Source organism: Egretta garzetta, unplaced genomic scaffold (genome assembly GCF_000687185.1).
Source record: "Egretta garzetta isolate BGI_Z169 unplaced genomic scaffold, ASM68718v1 scaffold282, whole genome shotgun sequence".
Lineage (NCBI taxonomy): Eukaryota > Metazoa > Chordata > Aves > Pelecaniformes > Ardeidae > Egretta > Egretta garzetta.
Genome location: NW_009259036.1, coordinates 490133 through 514670, shown reverse-complemented (window position 1 = coordinate 514670; position 24538 = coordinate 490133). Strand labels below are relative to the sequence as shown.

The following is a 24538-nucleotide window of genomic DNA, read 5'->3' as shown; positions in this document are numbered from 1 at the left end:
ATACATATTTTGTGTGGTGAAGGAAAGGACAAAATCTAATTCAGAATGGTATTTGTCATATAGCTTTTCCAGGGAATATTTGTTAGTCCTTTAACCTATGTCTTTTAATACCTAGATTTGAAACAAATGATCCATTTCTCATCACTGTAATACTATTTACTACTACATTTTAGTTCATTCCCAGAACAGTTTTGTCCTACTGTAGTCAGGGAATGTTTTCTCTTAGTTTCTTTTCTCAGTAGATTTGTCCTTGTCTCTTCCATCCATTTCCTAGTCCTAACTGTGCAGGCCAGCTGGAGACTTTTCTCCCAAATCCTTGTAACATCTGCTTCCTTTCACCACCTTCCTCTTCTCCCACTGGTAAATAAGAATTGATATCTATTCTTACTTTGTCCTTGGCTTGTCATACAGGCAGTGGTCTTACCCACTATCTTTGTGCTGTCTTTCACTTCATTCTTCTTGCCAACCTACAAGTTTCGAACTACTTCCCTGACTCCGATCCTCCTCTTCCTTCCCAGTTTCAATCATCTCTCATGTTATTCCTGGTTTTATTTCTAGACTCAGCTTCCCTGCCACTTCCCTGGTCACAGTGTACATGCCTTGCATCTTCTGCTGAGATATAGCTCATGTCCCCATGACAGTCTAACTATTGCTTCTTACATCTTGCTCCAAAAGACAAAAGAAAGTGTTGTTCTCCATAAATGACTGTATTCTGGAACAACGTAATGCATTAAAAATGGCATTTTGGCTTGTTTTCCTGGATTTTTACTGTTAAAAGGAGAGAAATACAGAAATTAAAAAACAAACAAACAAACAAAAAAAAACCAAACAAAGAAACCAAAGCAACATTTAAAGACATTATGAAGTCTGGTTGAAAAAGTAGCTGCCTTGCTAACTCATCTCCCCCAAATCACGTGTGCTGCAATTTACAGGAATGAAGCAATCCTATAGTGTTTACTTTCTTCAGTCTTCCATAGTCTAAACTGCTGCAGAGCAAAATTAACCTCCTTCTCATCAGTCTCCTACTGCTCAGAGAGTTTTGAATAGCAGCAGGAAAATATGACAAAAGGCTCTTGTCAGTTTTAACTCTGCTGTAGCCTGTCAAATCTTTAGGTTACAGCAGTGGCACTCCAGCTGTCTGTCTGCTGATTTAGAAAGCAAGCACCACATTGCTTTCATTCAGTTTATAGTTTTGAGACCTGATTTTCAGAATTTTTTAAAAAGCTTAGATTCTGCAGAAGCTGATAAGGGCCTGGAAGGAGTGAATATATTCACTAATAACTCAGAGCAAATTTACAGATTGACATTAATTTGATTCACCCATATAAGTGGACTAGAATTAAGTATTACATTGCATTTTGATATCCTGATATTTCTTTATGATTAATATCTCACAGAGTGTAATGAAATTAACCCAAGTACTAGAAACATCACAAGAAAGTGATCCTGCTGAGTGTTCAACTGAATGAACATGAATAGGCAAATGGGCTCTTTTAACATTTGAGTGTGGCTCAGAGGAATTATGTAGGTGAGTATTGGCATGTAGGAAGCTATAGCATTAACCACTTTCAAAATATGCTTCTAAGATTTTTAAAAGATTCTATTCTGCCTATACACAATTGTGGTTTGTATTATTGACATCACTTAGAGGATTGCATACAATGACGCTTCATGTGAGTATCAGATAGAATCCTCATCTTGAAATCTTCTGTTGCCTGTAGCTTTCTTGTCACTTCAAAACAAAATGACAAGTGAAGGGAGATCTTTACCCTGTCAGGCTTCACTAATGTATTGCAGCTCCCGTAGTGTTCTCCTGAAGTGTCAGAACGCTGTGCTGAATGTAGGCAACCATTCAAAAGTGTCGGCTAGTTCACTATCCCCCACACCTATCCTTTACTTTAAAGCATTTTAGAAATAAGCTGTTGTGTTGGAATTGCTTTGTCCAAGTCCTTTAAAGACAACAATTGCAAAGATATCAAACTGCCCTCTCTCTCCTTGGCCTGGAAAGACCTGCATATTCTAGCTGTCTCTGCAGCCAACTCCACTGGAATTTGAAGAATTACTTCAAAGTTTGATTGTTGGTATCCCAACCCCTGTTAAACTCTGGACAATGCTTGGGGAATTAGCTTCAGAGAAATATCTAGGGTCTAAAGGAGCATGTCTGTTTAATCTGGCAAAAGCCATCTCAACAAACCACTGAGGGAATTTTCAAATGCTGGTTTCTTTGTTCTTCTTCCTTCTGGCATCTATCCTGAATTGCTCCCAGATCAGAGGGATGTGAAAGTCCCTTATGATTAAGGGTCTCTTTGTGAGAGTGTGTGGGTTGACCTGTGCCAGACCACTGCCTTTCATTTCTGTAAAACCCTTCACCTGCAGATGACAGACAGTAGAGTGACTGAGTGATAGCTGTTAGAAGGAAGGTGAAAGAGAGAAAGCTGTTACTGGAGTGTTGGCAGATTCACAAATACATGACTATTCTTCCTTACTTATCCAAGGAGACACCGTGGCCATTCAACTGGGCATTGCTTTGCATAATTACTGCCATTTAGGCAGTGGAAGAGAGAAAAACTTTTAGGCATCACAGGTCATCTGACTTAGAAACTATCCTTGCTATTCTGCTATTTTCCTATTTGTGCCCAAGCTGCTGCAACTTGCTGTTTTTAAGTGTTGGTAAACAATTTGAGAAAAGATGATGCTACTGATTAAAGCAAGTAAGCAATGATTAAAGCTTCTGATATCCTACCACTTCTGTACTGAGCTGACTCTGAAAGAATTTGAAGTGACACTGTTGGATCCATGTGTTTTGATGTGGACATCTGTAAACTGTGACTATCTAAGTTAATTAATAGCAAAAAAAAAAAAAAAAAAAAAAAAAACCAAAACCAGCAAGGATTTAGAACAAAGTTCGGATACCCTTACTTTTAACATATTAGTCTGGTTGTAAATCATCATTGCCTGCTTCTCCTTAGAAATGTCAATGGATGGAAGCTGACATATTAGTAATTTCTTCACCAAAGTGTGCCTAAAAGATAGGAAAACTGTTTCAGGAGTTTACAGGGAAATTGTTGCTAGGCAGTAAGATTAGGATTTTGCAAAATATTTTTGTTTTAGAAATGCCTGGGTTTCATCTCAGTCCTCCTTCTTGTCAGTCTTTTAAAAAGCGTTGTTTGTACAAGTTTTTCAGAGATACCTGTGAAATAAACCTTCCAAACCCCTTGCATTACCTGTTATCTAGGCAGGGTTTTTTCCAAGATGTATGGTGATATTGGTTCATAAGTAAGATTCTTTCCTGATTTGCATTAACAAGGCTCAGAACCTTATTATCAATATGATTTTCTATTTTTAGAAATTTTTGAGACTATGGTCAAGATCGTGATGCAGAACAGCTATATAAGTTTATATAGCTATGGATTTTGCATAGACACATGCCAAAATCATTGACATTAAGTGCATAGATGACTTAGTTAAAGGTACTGATAAGAAAAAAACCCAACAACCCACAAACCTCGAAGAGAGTATGCTAAAATACAAACCTAATCAAACTTTCATTGAGGGTAATCCTGAAAGGAGTTTACTGTTGTAGTATTGTATATGAACCAGGAAGGGGTATTTTTACTTGAAAAGTGATGTAAACATGTAATTCTCATTTAGATTACATCCTTGCACTTGCTGCTTTGACATAATTGTGATTCTATAGATGTGTGTGTGTGTGTGTAGCCATAGTCTTCATCAACACTTGTAATTTATAAGTGTACCCAGTGCTATGCTGTGTAAGCACTTTTAAATTCAGGACTCTTAATCATGGAGAATAGATTTATTAGAGAAAGGAAAAATATATATATTTTTAATGAATAGAAATAAATACGGATTTGTTCTTTTATCCAAAACAAAGCATAAATGCTGAGAATAGTAAGTGTTCTAATTGTTATTCCAGAAATCTCTCATGGTATTTCTTATTTATTTATTTAGCAAAATGCATTTGAAAATTTCAACTCCCCAGTCTAATTAATTCTGCTCACTAAGATTCTGACTGGCAAGTCTTCTCTAGGCTGAGCTTTTGTGGTTTTGCTGTTCATATTTCTTAATTATTTTGGTCAAAAAACTCTCTGTGCTCATTTGCCTCAATTAATTTCACTCAGTTATGTCTGGATCCCAAGCAAAAGTCTTTTAAGAAGAATTTTCCATTGGTTTCTGCTTCTTTTACCCTCTAGACTCTTTCATTGGTTTTGCCAACATGTCTGCTTTTTTGGCACACCTGCTTTTGCTGCCGAGATTGTGTTAGTTCTTCTCTCAGAATCAATCGTGAGCAGCTTGCAACCAAATGCCTGATTAAAAAGTTAGCAGACCTTGAGTGCAATTACTCAGTTCTATGGCATTCACGCATTAAATCCAGTGTTAATTGTTTCCCATTTTTGTAACGATCCTTATAATAGGATAAAACCAGAAGAGATCATTTCTTGAAGTTAAAACAGCAGAAAATAAAGACATTTACTCTGATTAATCATCTCAATATGAAATTAAACACAATCACCAGTAGACGTAAAGGGTCTTTGTGCTAGATATCGGTGAAAATTGTCATTGTTCATGTTTGAAGTATTTATTCTGGAGGCTAGCACAACCCACACATTTGTCATATATGAGTTTAGACAGAAAATAGGATTGAATAAATCAGGTTTTGATTTGCTGGTTTGGAGGAGTTTCCCACCATTATTTATATAAAAAATATTTGGATATTATCATAGATAAATGTCCATATCATGTAGTATGCATAAATATTCATAATTTTCCAGAAATTACTAGTTCTGTGGTTTTATTTGGACTACTCATGTATGGTATCATATCATTTCAGTAATGATTTTTGTATATTTGAAGAAATCTTAGTTAAAAATGTCTTTAAAATGGCAATAAAGCATAGCCTGAAAACACAGTGAGCTGAGTCGTATCACAGACTAATGAACTCCTCTAAGATTAAAACAACCCCTGTAATTATTGGAAAACTTAGATTTAGGTATTTTCACAACCATTTAATAGAAGTGTTTATGCAGAATATCCTGTTCTTGCCATTACTTGATAATGTTTATTTTCCCAAAGACGCCCTAGCTGTCTGCAGGTTGATGACTACTGCATTTTACAAGGAAATGTCTAAAGCAGGGAGGAGTAAATGTAATTATTATTTGTTATTGTTTTAAAAATCAAAGCGTGAAAAGGAATATCTTAAAGTAAAATTCATCACCATAAAAGTGAAAGTAGGTGATTAAAGAAAAGAGTAATAGGTTATGAAAAGAAGCAAAGGAATATCTGCTGCTTTTTTTGTTTTGGTTTTTTTTTAGAAGGAAAATATATCCCTAGAAGCAACCAGAAAGCATAATGATTTAGATCCATCAAGCAGGACACATAGCTAACCATAGTAATCATATGGAGCTGTTACTGCTACCTTTGTTATTTCCCGAAGGCTCTCTTGTTGTCTTTACTTCATCCAGTCTTCAATCAGATTGTAAATTTTTTGAGGGAACAGCATTCTTTACTATGTTATTTGAGTATTACCTCTCACAGTACCACTCTTCTATTTTCTCTTCCATCCTTCCCCTGCTAAGTGTTAAGCCTTTTCCAATCAAGTAAATGGAGATTATAAACTCATTTCTTCTACCTCAAATTATAAAATAATAGAGTATTCTTTGGATAGCATTTGCCATCTGAGCATCTCAAATTTATTTGCAAATATCATGTTACCTTTTATAAGCATCATGCTTAGCTGAAAAAATGCAATGATCTTTCCCACTTATCAATAAGCAAAAAATGTTAAGTGTTTCACATCACTGGCAGCTAACAGCAGCTGGCCACTGTCGGAAGGCTCTCTATACCAGGAAGATAGACCCCAGGTACCTGATTCTGAGTCTAATGGGAATCTTTCTATTGATTACAGTGACTTATATTTTATAATGCATGAAATCTGTCACAGAATCAGTCTTCTAACTCCATGTCCTGTATTTTAGCCACATGATCACCCTTTATCCCCTGGGTGAGGATGACTACTTATATCCTCTCATGTGTTGGGTTCTCTGTCATTTTCAGTTTAGCTTAGAAACTCAGTGTCATGAATTCTTTAGGATGCTACTCATCTGACCTGGCCCCTGATTTTAATTGTTAAGATTCGGGCTAGCATTCCAGATGGTCCCCTCTACAACGGCTGCACAAACTGGACCTGGTTGGTGTTTTGCCATTTCTAAGGGAAGTGCCAGCTGTTAGCCATTTTGCTTGTTACTGAATATCATTTGAGATGATACTAGTGGGCAAAGTCCTAAAGGATATTTGGCATTATTGCTCTGGTGAGTATCTGTAGCCAGTGTTATTGAGTAAGCAGTTTCATCTATTCCTGATAGTCATCTTATGGAAGAAAAAAAAAAAAAAAAAAAAAAAAAAGACGAAGGAAAAAAATATCAAGAAATTAGAGCACATCTGTCTTTCTTTTCCTTCCATCTGTCAACCCAAGGCATGTACCACATCATTTTTTTCCCAGTGTGGGAAACATTTGGCTTCCTCATTATGAAGTTAACTATGTACAGTTCGATGCTGGATTATTTTTGTTACTTTTACTGTTGTTATTAGGACTGCTATTCAAAATACATTATCCAAAGGGTTTCTAGTTTCAATTCTGGAGATTTTGAACTGTAAATTCTCCTAAGAAATAATGATAAATAACCTTGTGTCTACAGAGCAAAGCCCATACCCTGTGGTCTTTCTCAAAGTGCACACAAGGCATTTCTCTAATCTGTTATATATACATGTTTTAGGCCCCTGTTTACATTAGATGCAGAATGAATTATTTAATAACTCTGATTGTATTCCTTTCAATAAAACTAGTTACAGTAAATATTATCTATGACTATTCCCATGAAAAAAGATAATTTTGTGATAAGCACTTATCCAAATGTAGTCTTTCCTGTTTTTTTTTTCCCAATTCCAGGATATCTTCCAGAGAAATACCTGATACCAAAAGCACTGATCTAGCTAGCCTGCCTGCTGTTTTTCTCCTGTACATTGTTACAGCTGTTGTCACACTGCCTCAGTGCAAAGTGTGTGCTGTTTTAAGGAGCAAAGGGAATACATCTGTGCCGAGTGGGACTTCTACAGCTGTTCTATAACCTGCTTATACATGAGGACTGGTATGGCCAAATGTGATGCGTGCTTGACACTTTAGTAGTTTGGCCATTCTGTCTTTGCATAATGGAGGTATTAATGGAATAATTACCCGTCGGTGAAATCGGCAATCCTTACTGCAGTGCAAGGCCTCCATTACCTTCTGAAGAATAACTGCAGAATTTGGCCTTTAATGAAACATGCCCATCATTTCCTACTGAAATGTCGATCTCGCTTTGACTGCAGCATAATTTTTGACTAGGGTTTTTTGGCCATTGTGCGATTCAGAAGTTGAGGGCATGCTTCATATATAGTTCATTAATTACACATAAGAATTTGATCTCCATTTAGAAACTAGAGAGATAAGCTATTAAAAGAATATATTTTTAATTGATTCTAAGAAGTTCAAGCACAGGAATCTGCGCGCACACACAAAACACTGACACGCAAAACACTTAATGTCAAACCTAAGTGATTATTTGATATACCTGAAGCTTGTTTAAGAAGCCATAATCAGATTTAAATTTTTATATCGAAAGAACACTTATTATCACACACTGGAAAAGAAAATCCAACACCATAAGGCAAAAACGTAGATTATGTGTGACGAGTGTCTTCAGTACAGAAGACAATATCTGTGAGTAAAATAATTTAGATTAAGAAGGTTGGTAAATTCAGAAACATTCAGAACATTGACTGTTAGATGAAAAAAAAAACCCAACAAACCCTTAAGATTTTCTTAGCTTTAAGGCTTGTGAAGATGTTGCTAGACCAGTCCTATTCCCATTGATATCAGCGAGAAACTTTCCAGTGCCTTTACTAAGTTTTAGGTTAAGACCATGTTTCTTCCTTCTAGAAAAGAAATTAAAAATTCTGTGAACAAGTATTAAAGTCTCCATTTCAGAGTATTTTCTCAGCTTTGTAGTTGTTTTACCTGCTATTTTCACTGCTTTTTTATATTACTAGTAACTGTATTGCAATAATGACATCTTCCTCTGCTCATTCCCCTCCCCCCCCCCCCCCCCACCCCCCCCCCCAAAAAAAAAAAAAAAAACCAATTTCAGATTCTTGCTGAAGTAGGTGTGGTTATCTGCTATTTTTGACTAGTTATCACCCTACTTGCAGTTCCTGTGAAAATGTATCAGACTTCCATATCTGTGATCTGTCAACAATAAAGATCAAACCAGGGGGTTTGGATGCATTTTTTATATGCCTTGTCAACCTGTGAAGACTGAGATAAGATGGCTTCCACAGGCACTGAGCTCTGATGTATTCTATAGTCTGATAACACCTTAAATCTCAAAGTACCACCATGCTTTTTCTTCCATCTTCATAGTAGTACGTATCAGAAAGGATCCTGATCTACTCATGTGTGAGAAATTGATGCTAAAACAATAATGCAACTCAGTTCAATTTGTTCATAAATAGATATAATTTATTTAATAATTGTTCTAATGTTGAATTCTCAGAAATGTGTCCTACTGTTTTGTAGATAGCTAGTAATGTAACGTAGAATATATAGTGCAATAACAGCAATACTCATAAGCCATTGATTTAGGTTTAGATACAACCTCTTAGGACTTCTTTTTTTAATATTCTCTTGAAAACAAAGACGCACAGGGCGTATGCAATTTTTTGTGAAGTGAAATTTCTTTCCTTTTTGCCTCTGTGCTTTTCATGCTTTTATTTAAATTAATATTGTTGGATAAAATAAAATGTGAAACAGAAGGTTTGTGCTTGTCAGTTTGCCTAATGAAAAGCTAGAATTTGCAAAATACATAGAAACTATCCTTGAAATGTTAGTAAATGTTGGGCTCGAAACTCAGCAGTCTTTGGTTATCTGTATTAATAGACATGGTCGTGTGCTCTAGGTGGAAAGTGCACAGATAGGTCCATCAATTTTAAATGTTGGGATCAAAGGTGATGGCATCTAACAAATTCTGTGAAATGAGAAACTTGCTAGTATGTAAATTTTAAAAAAAATATGCACGGATCACTAAATGGTTTATGTCTAAAGTAACTGTCCAACGTCCTTTCTGCTTTCTCCAGTTTTGTAGACAGATAATGTTGGAGAAGTCATGGGCCAAGATCATATGAAGGTCTGTAGTTCTGAATACATGACTTAGTGAATCTGTTTCTGGTAGAAGCTAAGCAGAAGTAGATGGTTAGGAGCACCAGTTGATGTAACTTCAAAGACTTCTGCAAAGTTACTCTTCTAGACCACTGAAAGAAAGAAAGAAAATCACCAGTGTGAGTTCACTTTACTAACATTAAATTCAGCTGGCACAAATTAGTTTAGATCATCAACTCCAGGATATGAACACAGGCTATCAAACCTATCTTTTGGCTTATTCCAAGGGGACCCATGGCACTGGCAGCATTTTCTAAACCTATCCAGACAGTCAGAGTTCTTGTTTTTCCTGTAACTTTTAATGTGTCAAGAGCATGCCATATGTAATTTGTGGAAAATACTGAAAATTGGATGAAGTCTAATAATAATAGTGATTCTTGTCAGCTCTCGTTTGACTTTTACTTGAGGCCAGCAGAAAATACATTTCTAACTAGTTACTCTCACAGTAAGATACCTGTAAGAGTATCTGCTGTTTTGATAGTATGATAGTGCCACTCTCTTTTCTGTGTAGTTTATTTCCATGTAGAAAGCCTTCTCTCTCTCTCTCTCTCTCTCTCTCTCTCTCTCTCTCTCGGTCTTGTTTATTAATAAATGAGGTTTTAGCTTTCTTACTGGCTAAGCTGCTGAAGCATATTTTATATTTTTTTCTAGAAATATGCATGTGGAAACACCTTGATATGCTTATTCTTCATTTTGCATCTTATTTGGGAATAGAATTGCATGTAGCAGAGATTTGCCCCAAGAGTCAACATGGCACAAGAATGAAAGACCCATTATCAAAACAAAAAAGCCCATTCAACCACTGAAATTCCTAACATACTCTGTGGATTTAGTTTTCCAAACTTTGACATCATAAGATGTTACCAGTCAGATGTACATATGTGTTATATGTGGTGGAAGAAGAATCTGTAGTTGGTATTTGTTGTAATATATATTGTTCTGTGAAGAATCCTAACTGAAAAGCTGGGAGGTTATTTATTTTTTTTATTTTCTGTAGCACATGTTTGCATATGCAAAATGAAACCTCCAAAGCTTTGGGAGCTCAATACAGAAAAAAGTAAAATAAAGTTTAGAAATCTGCTCTTAGGAAAGCAGTTCTTAAGGACATCCTGTCCCAAGTAACAAAATGTAGTTTTTTATTGTGCAAATACATTATTGTCTAGTTCCTTTTCTTGTAGAGATGCAGATATGTCTTAACAGGGGTGTTATAATTAACTTATAGTGTGTGCAATTGATCGGGATAATAATATTAGTTTCAAAATTAAAATATTATAGAAATTGCATCTTTCCCAGGATGCACCAGCTTAACCGTATTATCCTTGACAATCATGTCCACTTTCAGCTTTTCCAATGTGGATCCATTTATCTAATGTGACAGCTATAGTGTCCATTGTGTTAATAGATGTACAGCTGCTTTCTAGAATCATAGCATGTAAAAGGTTGTATCCTCAAAGGGCAATGCTGCTGCTGTTTCTGCTTTCTGTGCTTGCAGGAGAAGACATGACTGATGACTCAGAATTAATTGTAACCCAGTAAGCTGTCAGTGACAGATACCCGCTACACATGCTAGTACTAGTTGGGGAGGCAATGTTCTAATGTACTATTCCCCCTAGAGCATCCCTAAATTGAGAGCCTCCTTCCTTGCCCTCCCCCCGCCCCCATGCTAAGGTTACCCTTAGGATCCTTATGAGAATTCGGGTTTTTTTCTGCATATATTAATCCTTGCTTTATCGAGGAGAAATATAATCCTCTTAATTGCATTTCCTCAAACTCACATAAATAAAAGTGAAGATTGACATTATGGTGTCACTATGAGCACTAATTGTTTTAGAGTGTGGTCATTTAAAGGCCTTCAAATTTTATATTTCTCTTTTTTTTTTGTTTTTGTTTTAAAATAGTGTTAATCTGATTACCTTTTAAACCCTATGATACAAAACTTCCTAGTGCACAGCTGGTCATTTGCTGCTAAATCTGTGGATTTTGAAGTATGTTTTCCTTCTCTTGTATACACAATTAAAAATTAAGTATTCATATCCTGAGGTTAGTTATAATATAGAGTGAGGGCAACGTTGCCCCAGACACAAGATTTCTACCTTTACACAAGAGCCATGGCCTGCTTGATTTCCAAGGTTACAAGCTACACTAAAGAATGCTAATGGAACAGAATACTAAAGGGGGTTTTATCACACCTTTCTTTTTTCTGAAGATCACTGGAAAGTTTCCTGCTTCCTAGTACTGCATAACTCTCATATCTGCTGTAGTGACTGATTGTGATGAAAGCATAAATAAACAGTGCTTCTATAACACAGTAATTATCAGCTTTAACAATAAGATGCAGTATCAAGAATGATTACTGACATGATACCACATGTATCAGTTTACTCAATACAGTTAATAAACGTTAGTTGATGGAATACTTTTGTAACTAATTAAATACTATAAACATAATTTATGTTAACATTATAAATATAATTGCAAATATAGCAGTCAATATTTTCATTATTTTATGTCATTCGTATAAGACAATAATAGGGTTCTTTTTATAAGTAGCCTCCAGATAATGTATGTTCCTCAGATGGGAAAAATTCTCAATTGTTTTTTTTTCCTCACATTTAAAAATGTAATTTATAGTTAAAATAAAGAAAAACGTTATTAACCGGTTCACACTACCGAAGCCAGATAAGTTTCACAGAATGTAAATCAGGGCAAATTTATTATTATAATTAAACTTGTAAAATTTCAGCAACAGCTGTTTCTACGTTTTAGTAGTTCATATACATTATTGATCAACACATGCTTTTACTAATGTAAAACTTCAGAGAGTAGAGAAGTTATGCTCATTATTATAATTGGTACAATGCTTCTGCAATTCTTCGTCCACTGGAGTGCACTTGTAATGTGTATTCTGTCTTGCTAGGAGGAGCTCATCACCAAAATCAAACTAAACAAATAAATTCAAGATCACTGAAGTCTTTAAGTTAGTAAAGATCACATAAAATATAATTCTGTTACAGCTGAATTCTTTATATGTGAATTTCTTTGCATGCTGTAATATAAATAAACTCTTCTTGTGCCAGAGCAACAGATAAGGCAGTTCAGAGTCAGTGCAGTATCATTTTGTCGGTGAGATCTGTTTCGTCAGGTTCTTGTATCCTAAATATGTCATGGCAGCTAAAATTTCAAGTGATGGATATCTAAATTTGGATGTCTAAGTAGTTATGAACATAATGCAAGATCTACCTTTTCTTACTGGTAGGTTGAATTTGGGCATTTAAATTTGAAAATTCTGAATTTCATGCCTCACTACTGTCAAGGAGTATAACAGAGTTGTCAAAGGCATTAATCTGTCTTAAGTCTTCTAATACATGTCTGAAGTTTACCCAGTCATCTGTAGTCAATGGTTGAATACAGACACCTCAAAAAAGCATTTTACTCTTATTTTACAATCATATATGTTTTAGGATTGCAAGAACGTTCACTAAAGCTGCTTCTCTTTCTCCATTAACTACAAATATGTTTAGAAAGCTATTCTAGATACAATACTAATTTTTTAATTGTTATCTACAAAATTACTATACTTTTAATGAGCACTTTCTCAGGGATATTTTCCACAGAGTTTCTGATAAGAAACATGTAAGAAATATAGTAAACTGTGGTTTACTAACGTCTAGCCATTTGCATGAATAACGTTTCTGAACATTGTCTTGTCTACTGGTAGCACACCTGACTCTTTTATATTTTATTGTGTACAGCAGTTTCCATCTCTCCCCACACTTGCCTTTTCATGCATCTGAGATATTAATTTGCATAATTGTAGGCTTAGAACTGATTTATTGAGTCTCAGGCAATTAATTCAGGAGGATGGGGCAAAGTCTGAAAATGTTGGCATTATGTTAGTATTTTACCAAACTCCTAATTTGAACAAGGTAATACTCTGATACAGACTAGATTAAATTGTAACATTCAGCTTTCCTGTTAGGTCAAATTTACCTTGCAGTCAAGATGATCACAGGTAGATAACAACGCTTATTAGGAAAAGGAGTATTTGCCTACTAAGTGGATATTAGGAAGGCAAAACTTAAAATAAAATATATGATAGTCCTGTATTTAGTGTCTTTTGCTAAAGGTTTGTCAGTCTTTAGAGTGTTCAATTTAAGAAAAAAAAAAATCCAACAAAGCCCTGGAAGAATTTGTGGCACAAAGTGAAGGAATGTCACTGTATAAAGAACCAACAAAGCCCTGGAAGAATTTGTGGCACAAAGACTATAGTTTCATGAAATAAAATGAAGGAATGTCACTGTATAAACAGAGGAAGAAAGTGATATTACCTCAAAAGATGACTGAAACCATAGCATTTGACTGCAGGTCTTTCTTCGTTCACTGTCTCTGCAAAACTAAAACAGCTCCCAACCAGAGAGGTTGTTTGTTCTCCATGTTGAAATGCACTTGGGACCACCAAGCAGCCATTTCCTCCCCAGTCAGTGGACAGACTGTAATTGATAATATTTTCACCCTGAAGGAAAGGCCAGCACTCTGCAGCCTAAGTAGCAATGGAGATATAATGTGTGATTATATTTATGCTTCCTTTTAATGTAGTACAGTGTAATTTACTGATTTCTATGAAATCTTAGTGCTGCAAAATTGAGCAGAAGAAATCACATGATTATCTGGTGTAATAACAATTTACATTGTGAAATCAATACCAACATTGTTACCTTAGGGGTTAAATCCAAATATATACCTAACCACTCCAGCTATTTATATGGGTACCATGGTATGAAGACATAGCATGAAAATGCAGTATGAATTGCTTTTTCTTTTTTCATTCTTAGTTTAGCCTGAGAGATTGATGGAAACTTTATCTATCTCCATTTTCTTGGTTCTGTGGGTAAGATATCAAGATGGGCATGGAGAATGGGTTATCCTGTGAGGCAAGTCGGGTCCTTGAATAACGACTGCCACGGGGACTGCACAAGCGAGTTTAGTTTAGATGTAGCCAAGAAAAAAATAACTCTGTTTCTCTTAGAGAATTGCAGGGATCTACTGCACAATTTGTACATAATACAGAGTTGAGCCAAGATTACCTGAGAGAAGTGAGGGTAGTTTTTCCTAAGAAAGTAGAGTGATTTTATCTCGGATTCATATTCTTTTGTAAGCTTGAGTGAAACACAAAGAAAGAAGGTGTGTGTGTAAGCGATCAGTGAACTGAATTGTACAAAGCCCTGTTTGAAGTGCTTTGTGGCCTTCCTGCGACATACGCAACAACTACACACTTTCAAAGAAGGTCACAGTCCAGAAGTATATTTTCACTCATCTTCCCCATTTGTAAAGGAGAAAGTAGATTGCAGATTTTAGGAGGCTTTCATTAAGTAAATCAGAACTGGAAAAATATATAACCATTGTTTATTGATAAAACAAACTAGTACAACAACCATATGTTAATTCAAAGACTGCCAATTCTTTCTGTGGAGCAAATGAAAACATGGATATTTTTTGTCTAAGTTTCCTGTTCTGTTTTAGTTTTAAAAGAATCTCCTTATCCCAGATCACACTCTTGCCACATTAAAAGGTGCAGTTTGTGCTTCCAGTGTAGGAAGTTAGAAGAAAAATCTGATTTATCTTATAAGAAAAAAAGGGTTTAAACTATAGTTTGTTAAAACGATACTTTAAAGTTTGGTGGTGCCCAGCACATCTTGTCTCTTCCCCTCTGAAATTGTTATTGGTCTGGTTTTTGTGACTTGACTTCTTCTATTTACAGGCTTGACCTCATAAAAAAAAAAATTATATCTGTGTTTTAGTACATGATCCAGGAGTCTTTGTTTTGATCCTGAGTGGAACAAACTTTATCAAACAGACATCTTCCACAGAGGACCTCCAATGAAGCATAGCTTTTTCTTGTGTCCTTACAACATTTTCTTAAACTTGTGCACAAACAATATCTTCTTCATCATCATAATTTCATAGGCTTTTTGGAGTATTTTTTACTGCTTACACATCATTTTAGTTTAATATGTTTCTTCTCTGACTTCTTTATTCATGAGTGGGGTTGAAGTTTCAGTAAAGTATGTCACATATAGATTCTTCTGTTTATTTTCCATACAGGTAAATTATTTTTTCAAGTTTCTCTTTTAAGCCTCCATATCAACAGTCTTTCTGTAAGGAAGATATTCCTAGAATGTTCTCGTTGTTTTTGTTTTTCCTTCATAATATTCCTTAGTCATCTTAACACAAAGTATCGTATAAGAGTTCAGAAAAGAAAGGGAAAGAATTTTTGTTGATGCAAAATCTCCATATCTGAACTACAAGATCTCAATGACAACTGAAGATGTATCATGCTTGAATATATATTCTGATATGCAAACATATGGCCCATTCTGTAAAGCTTAATTTGACTTTCTGTGAATCGAATGTTTTGGTGACTTCTGCTTGTCTGGAAAATCAAGGACAGAAATCAAGGCTCTTAACTTACAACTATACTGAATGGAGAAGAGGGCATTTTGTTTAAAGTACCTGATTTGTAAACTCAGAAGCCAGCTCAGTTGCTTAAAATTCAGCAGGTTCTATTTGCAACAACCCAATGTAGATTTTTTTTTTTTTTTTTTTTTTTTAATTATAGCTTGGTTTATAACAATGGATAGGATCTGTAGCCAAATCTGTCCCTGTGAGACATTCAGCAACGGAACAATAGTATAATTATTTCTGGATCCCTGATTAGCAAAAACAATACAATAGTTGTACAAAGCTTGAAAGTCTGGTTTTCAGAATAAAACAATCTCACCATGCAAAAGCTCCTCTTAATGCTGATTTCTGTAACTCGCTATTTGATTCAAGCACATAATTGGAAGTCAAATGCATTTTAGAAGCTAGTATACAGTGGAAAGCACTGAACAGTGTTGAAAACTAGTGTTTATACTTCCTATATTAAAATTCCGTTCCCAACATAGCACTTAACTCATCTGCCATAGAACATTTCAGACACTCGATATCACATGGCATGATCTTTCCTATAGTTTAGACTTTCAACACCTAGGCCAACAAAATAATTTACACTATTTACAGCCCACTTTCTGCCTGTGTATGAGGATTTCTGGGAAAATGAGGGAGCAGCAAAAAGCTTATTCTCACAAGCAATGACCAAACCTCACTGGTATTGGCCCACCTTTTCTAGAAATCCATGCTGAGGTACAATTCCTACTAATTCTTCTGCTTAAGTAAGGATTTCATGATTGTATCTTTAACTCTCTCTGGCACCTTCCAAAGCAATAGATTTGTGTGGGATGAAATTACAAATTCTGGTATCAGAATTTATACAGCTAGGATTGTCAAAAATAAAGTTATTTTTAAGTTATTTATTAAAACAACATTATGTTTTCAGCACCAAAAAATTATGAAACTGCCCCAGATATTTATAGATATTCTTTTATTTTCAATTATAATTCACAAAATTGCAGGATCACAGAATGGTTGAGGTTGGAAGGGGCCTCTGGAGGCCATCTAATCTACCCCCCCCTTGATCAAACCAGGACGTTTGGAAACAATTGTCCAGGACCATGTCCAGATGGCTTGTGAATATCTCCAAGGAGGGAGACTCCACAGCCTCTCTGGACCACTTTTTCCAGTGCTCAGTCACCTTCATGGTAAAAAAGTGTTTCTAGATGTTCAGAACCTCCTGTGTTTCAGCTTGTGCCCATTATGACCTATCCTGTCACTGGGCACCACTGAATTCCTCATATCAAGTCAACGGAAGTGAGAAAAATAAGACAGAAGAGTATGAGGAAGAGAAAATTATAAACTGCAACTGAAATATATTTTTAAATGTTTTCAGTATCTCCAAATAAAATATTGTAATTAAGAAAAATGCAATATGCTATCTCAAGCACAGGTTTTACTTTTCTGTGCTTGATGAATAAGTTTAGGAATATCCCCATCCTCTACCATCCATTCCTCCCCTCCACCCAGGAGATCTCGTTGTTGATATTTTTACTGGTGTTTTCAAGTACCACAGCTGTTGCTTATATCCAGTAATTCCACAAATTACAATTGTGAGAACGTACTAGGTATGCATTAGGTTTTGTTGTATCGGGAAAGAAGCAGCTAGACCAGTTTAATGTGTTGTTGATTTGACATAATTTTGGTTGTTACTATGATTAAAAAAAGTATTGGCTGGCTGACTACATGGTCTGAAAATAGAAAAAAACTCCCATGTTCCTATTACGCTTGAACTGTCCTTTTATCAGCACCAGAGTTTGCTATCTTTTATTGTCATCTAAGATACAGAATTAATTCTCTCTGTCTCTTGTGGGGGTGAAGTCAAGCTTCATCTGAATGAGCTTTATAGAATTTGCTGCAATAGGTGATTAAAAGAAGAATGATTCCATGTGATGTATAACAATGTTTTCCTGATTTTTAACCTCGGACCAGGTTCAAAAATCTATTGAGCCAAGTTGTTCTGAATTATATATTGAAATGACCTTGACACAGGTTAAAATCATGTTGTTTTGACTGAATTTTCCTTTTAGTTTTGGGTTTCATGTAACAATTATGTGATATTTCCTGATTAAAAATAAAGACTGTATGCTTTTCAGAGTCTGAAGAAAACCCATATTTCCCTCCCCAAATGATGGTTTATAATTAAGTATGTCACAGATTTTAGATTTGAATTTTGACCAAGTGTTGTGGACCTGAACCATAACATTACCTTGCACTGCATATAATCCTGCATATGTTGTAGCATAATTAAAATTGTAATTACTTGTTATCATTAGTCCCAGTGTTGTACCAACTATAAACCTCATTACTCAGAATAACTTGATTCTGTCTTTAGGTAAAAAGAATTCAAAGCTGCATTTGGTGGCACAACGGTGTAGATAAAGACGTAGTATGTATGGGGGGACCCATAAGAGTCGTGTGCCCGTAGGATGAGTACTGTGTGTGTGCAGCCAGCACCTAGCTGGGCCAGCTGGTGAGTCAGGGACCCACAGGGCGGGTAAGGGGAGCTGGGATCCAGGCAGGGGTGCCAGGCGGGCAGATGGGCCGTGCTGGTGCTCAAGGGATCTGTGAATGTGTGTGTGAAGCTGGAGAGCGTGGTGTGTGTGCTGCACCAGTGACCTTCTGCCTCTGCCCGCTCAAGAGGAGGAAGGGACGTGGCTGTGCCTGTCTGCTGTGAGCCCTGAACGTGGGTGCTGCTGGGGGCAGCGCCTGCTCTGTGGCTGCCTGCGTAGCCACAGCCATGGTCATGTCAGTGTCCTCTGTGTGTGTCTGCGTGTGTGTGTCTGGGATACACGCTCAGTCTCAGTACTGCATCAGCTTTGCTTGTGCACAAGAGAAGGTGGCAGACCATCCCTCAGCCTGGGAAGAGACCCCAGGTGCCCAGACACTGGCTGGGCTCCAGCGGCTGAGCAGGAGGGTCTTAGACCAGGGCAGAGGAGGAGGTGGCCACATATCACATCACTTAACATCCTCATAAGCTCCTAGTGTGTTGAGTGACAGTCTTCCCTTGCAATTAATATGATATGCCTAATCTTAATCATTTTCTCTGAGTCTCTCTTTGTGCAAGGCTTTTCCCCTCATTGTTTTGATGGCACGGCTTAGTCTAAAGTTTCTTGACAGACTGCATGCTGCCTGTTCATCATCTCTGGAACTGGATCACTGTTTACGTGACCTTCAGATTTTTTTATAATCCTTTATGATTTGTGGGGTCCTCAGTGAGTGGCTCAGAAATCCAAGCTGATATATTTTTTTCTTATCGTTTAAAGTATGGATTTAAAAATTTAGAGCACTATCAGCTAAGAAGTTGCTAGTATTAGTGTTAGGCCTGTGCCATTTTACTGGCTGACTGGTCGCCTGTCAGAATAGAGTCAGAGCAGATTTTGGCTAGGAGCTTTTGTTACCCAAGATCAGTATTTTTACTACACAACTCATGAAAATAGACATTTTTGTAATTATGTATTTTTCTGTTTATTGTGGTGGTTAATTAATTACGGGGGGTTAATTAATTTGCAGACTCTTAAATGGTAATTTTCAACTCCTCCCTTACTTGAAGGATTTATTTTCTCAGTCATTCATATTTTCTCATAGAGTCTTTTGGTTTAAAAAAATGAAAGTAATCTCCTTTTCCTATGCCTCTTACTGATTTTACTAGTGACATAAATTCTTCCTTTGGAAAAACAGATCTCTAAATTTAGGTTGCTGAAAATAAATGCAGGAAGAGAAGATTTTCAGCTGTGGAGATAGCTGTACTTCTATTTTGTTCATATTGAAGGGAAAGACCCTGATAGCAATTCCAAAAATATTCTTCAGGGTGGCAATCCCAGAATGAAAGATTTGTAAGAAAAAGTAACAAAGTGTGAGGTAAAAGTTTGCTTAGTGATAGTACATAGGGTTAGGTCTTCTGTTGATGTAAACGAATACAACCCAATGACTCAGAGGATCTATTTGGTTTTGCTACAGTTGGATTCTAATCCTAAAGCTAGAAAAGGAACTTAAAAGCAAAATGCTAATTATAAAATCACAGCCAAGAGCAAATAGTATTACATTTATTTCTATACCGAATTACACAGTAATCCAAAACTGACTTAATCAACTATCTATGTCCGCCCAAGGGAGATGAATAAAAAGAAACCTGGTAGAGGATATTGATCATCATGTAAAATGGTAGCAATTACCATTAACAAATAGTTTTTAATAAGCAAACATACAGTTATTACTATTAACTTAAGGTTTTCCTCGTTAAAAAAAAAAAAGTTAAAAAAAGAGTCAGGGCACAAAAAGGAGAGTCAGGGCCTGAGGCTTTTTCCATTAACTTCAGGAAAACTTACTTGGATTTGGGATGGATACAGGACACATGATTTTAACTGCTTAAAAACTGGTAACTAGTGGAAGATACCTGTTGTGTCTTCCTGATGTTCCTTTCTCTACTGACACTGAGGAATGATTAGCTTGGACATAACCCATAACTATCAGATGGCTAATACTAGTAAGAAAGTAACCACTAAACTGAACAGTTATTAAGCTTAGGGCAAACTTTCTGAACCTCTTCTTTATTCTAAACCAATCTACCTAACCAGATCACTCAGACTCCCTGCTGCTGAAACTCATTTTTGTGGGAAGATGTGCTTAACTTAATTTAACTGCTCTCTTGAGATACACTTGTACTAGTTGTTTCCGATGCTTCAGAGATGCAGTATTTTCATCCATGAAGACCTGTAATATTCCTTTCATGAATCCCACAGTCGTGGTTGCTAAACAATTCTCAGCAGTGCTATCAGCTCTGGAGCTCGTGGGGAATCACTGTATCATTCTGTGGCCACAACTCACAAAGCCAGGTTATTTCTTCAGATGAGAGAGGTTCAAAATCAATAGTGGTTAACTAAACCAAGTGTACACTGCAGGTGGTTTGGGTTTTTTTTTACTTTCGAGATGACTGTGGCGGGGGGTGTGTGTGTGTTAAAAAGTTCAGGAAAACTTGTAATTCTGGCTCTCAGTCACTGTGTTGTTTTGAATAAAGTATGTGCTGTTTGTTTTTATTTCTCTTACCAGAATGATAACTGCTTATTCCATCATTGCATTCTGTGATTCTTTGCTGACCACTGTGATTTCACATATATATTATCAATCCTAATTATGCATATAATTGATATCAGTTTCAGATAATTATCCATATAATTGATATCTGTTGAAAATCCTTACAGTAATGTATTTATATATCCTTCTAATCCTGGAAGATGAAAACCTTTTTTACTGTTTTGTTTAACTTGGTGAACTTTTTTTCCAGTATGAACAGCGATAATACAGGTTTTAACCACAGAAATATATGCTTATGTCATTTGCGATTCATAACAGTTTGCCACTGTCATTGCTTCTCAGAGAGAGTTCTTACAAATCATGCTTTTAAAATTATGAGAAATGCACTCAACTGTCTACTGATCGCTTTCTTTTGAGAAGCTTACTTCACAGATGAGCATGTGCAGACCTTTGAAATCTGGCTCTCCTGCTTGCCATCTTCCCTGGGTTGCTCTAAAAGCAAGCAAAACAAAACAAAAAAACCCAACAAGTGAACACGGTAATAACAATTGCCTCATAAGCATTGCCAGGAATCTATCTGTATGTCAAAAGTTTAAAAAACAAAAAAGTCAGGAGAACAGAAAAGAAGAGCACTAATCAGCGTGTCCTGTGCTCTTCTTTGTAGTCCCAGCGCCGTGTTACATTTCACCTCCCTGATGGCTCCCAGGAAAGCTGCAGTGACAGTGGTCTGGGAGACCACGAGCCAGTGGGTGGTGGAACCCTGATCTCACACCCTCTCCCTCTGGTTCAGCCGCAGGACGAATTCTACGACCAGGCTTCACCGGACAAGAGGACTGAAGCTGATGGCAACTCCGACCCCAACTCGGGTGAGTCACTGTCAGTAGTCTGCTTCTCTGAGTTGCTTTGGTAACTTCATTGCTTTCTTTTTAATCCCTTTAAGGTCTGCAATGGTAGAGATATTTTTAAGCACGTGCATGAATATTTGGTCATGATAGTTCATATGCTTGACAGGAAATAATGTAGTTTGCCTGAAGTGCCCCATGTAATTTGACTGTAGAAACAAAAATGTATTCAGTGAGATAAAACAGCTCCAAACAAATTGCACAGTAAGTGAGAATAGCTGGGAAGAAGGTATCAAATTTTTCTTGATGTTTGCAGTGCTGTTGCTATTTAGCGTTGGACTTTGTTTTAGGAAAGTTATTCTAAATACACATTTAAAGAGCATGGACATGGAGGTTGCACTATCTAGAAGACAGTAAATCAGTGAAGTACTGAAAATTTTGAATACAAATTGCTCTAACAAACACACCTAGAATTCCCCCTTCTAACAGCAAGAACCACAGGCTTTCTTTGTTAGGCTGGAATGGCATGATGTTGTGCTTTTTGGAACTGTTGGATATGCATTTTTATACCAATATTAAGTATGTGCAGTTTGTCTGGTTTGGGAATTTCTTCCTTTCTTCTCCTTTCCTTCTCTGTAATAGATTTACACTATTTGCAGTGTTTGTGACAGTCAGTACTAAAAAATGAATCAAGGTCTTAACCAATAATGTGACTAGTATTTTGACATTGGAATGTGGAGACTTGGACATACTGAAAACTGGAAGAGGCAGTGACACTGCCCTTAAGCCTCTTGTTTTCTCTCTAGAATGTGGAGACAAAAGTTAGGAGTCTTATCTGTGCTCTTGGAAGGTAATTGAACTTGAGTTCTCTTGCATCCCAGGAGTATAGAAATAAGAATTAGTTTCTCCCTCTGGCATTTCTCCTTTTTGTGTAGATGAGTAATTGTCACTAGGTCCATACAAACCAGAACAGAAGGTGGCCCTGGGGTGTGATGCACAATATTAAGGTCCATGTTCTCATTTGGGCAGAGCTGGATCTGAATCATGACATTTATATCATGATAGATGATGTAAACTGTGGAATATTGACCTTAGAAACATTTTTCTCATACCTTAAAAGGAGGACAGAGAGAGGGTGTGTTGGGTGAGACTCTACAAAGAAAAAATTTGAAATGCTTTACTGATTCAGAATTGTATTTTGGTTTCCTTTTCCCTTTCCCACTTTTAATTTTTTTTTTTTCCCTTGACATGACACCTGCATTTTGTTTTCTTTACCAGAACAGAAATATTTTTGGAACTATGATCTTAAACCCTAGATCTGTTGAATAAAAGAATAGCATCTATGAACAGATTGACTCTGGAGCAAGAATGTATGTCTGCTTAAGCAAGTGAGGAGCTTAAGTGGAATTATCCTGCTAATTCTCTGACCATGTATGAGACATGTGAAAGATTTAACAAGATCAGAGAGGAGTTTTAAGGCAGCATTGTGTGTTAGCTTTGTCACATTGGCTTCACCGACTCTGAATTGCACTTCTCTTCAAAATGTGACATAAAAATCCTTCAGGAGAGTTAGGAAAAATGTGCTTAGTTAACTTTTTATCAGGTTATTAAAAATGTGGTTTTACAAATTTAGAAATTTTGTGTCAAGCACATTGTCCAAATTTAGTATATTAATCATGATTCATCCCTAATACAGAGACTAATAGAAGATGAGTCAGAGTAAATAAGTGTTCTTAAAAGCTATACGTAAAGTTTTAATATGCCTGTGATTACACCTGTTTAGCCTTGGGCATGCTAAATTCATGGCAAAGTTACAAAAATCTAACCCTCAAGCTGTACCAATGTTAGTGAAGTATTGAAATACAGGTTTTTCACCTCTTATCAGACTGAATTAGGGCAGACATTGAAATAGTGCATTCCATATTTCATCAAATCTCACCAACTAAGAAGGGAATGATATGGTCATTACTGTGAGAGAAATCATCCTTGGCAGGAAGGGAGTGATGCTGCCCATTAGATCGATTTGACTTTTATATCTCATTCAGTATCAAGTTATTGCCTAGGCATTGTGTCAAAAGTTGTTTTGCTACTGGAGGCACAAGTTTTTGGATGAGATGCAAAATGGAGTTTAAAGCAGTTTATGGTTATTGAAGATCCTGTGGCAATTTTCAGAAGAGAAAACTGTTATCTGGTGATAGGCCAAAATTACTTTGTGGGTATTTACATATGTTCAAGGTTAAACTAACTGATGTACTTATCATTTCAACATTGTATTCTTTGATGATTCTCAACTGAATTTCTAGTTCTATTGCAGTGAAATGTTAAATAGTTGCTGTATTTAACAGCAGACGTAGTTCATTTCAGTGGCTGTATAAGGGATTGCTGTTTATGAAAATACTTGGAGCATGCTGAGGTAAAAGATACAGCTATAAAGTAAGGAAAAAGTCGTAGTGGAGAGTAGTAGTATTACCATGTACATGCACTGCTTCCAGCTTCGGATGATAAATGTTGCAGAACAATATTTTATTTTGATTTTAAATACCTCAACTGAAGAGAAAGAGAAGTGATTATGGGAACATTTTCTAATGATCTCCAACTGTAAAATCAGCACAAAAAATACAGATTTATCCCACTGTACTTTTATGAAAGTTCATTCTAAGTAAGGGTTTGCTTCAGCTCATGGGAATATGATGTTAATCTTGATAGTAAAGTCCTTGCCTCATGGTGAGAGCAATTTTTGTTAATGGCTTCAATGCTCAGTGAATTGTGTGGTTTATTATTGTACACTGTGAAGTTGTATGAATAAAAATTTAGTCATTGTTTCTCAATATTAGTATGTTGCTACTTTAATTATATTTGAAGAGTGACCAAGGCCCGGGTCTTCAAAACCTGAAATGGGGGGCGG

General features: G+C 36.3%; 1 protein-coding gene across 1 annotated transcript in view; it reads left to right on the top strand.

The window, feature by feature from the left end:
- The window catches only part of LOC104122698 (protocadherin-9), a 693340-nt gene that overhangs the window by 420814 nt on the left and 247988 nt on the right, over positions 1-24538 (top strand). Inside the window, 1 exon segment of the mRNA XM_035890417.1 lies at positions 21456-21657. Coding sequence (XP_035746310.1) covers positions 21456-21657 — 202 coding nt within the window.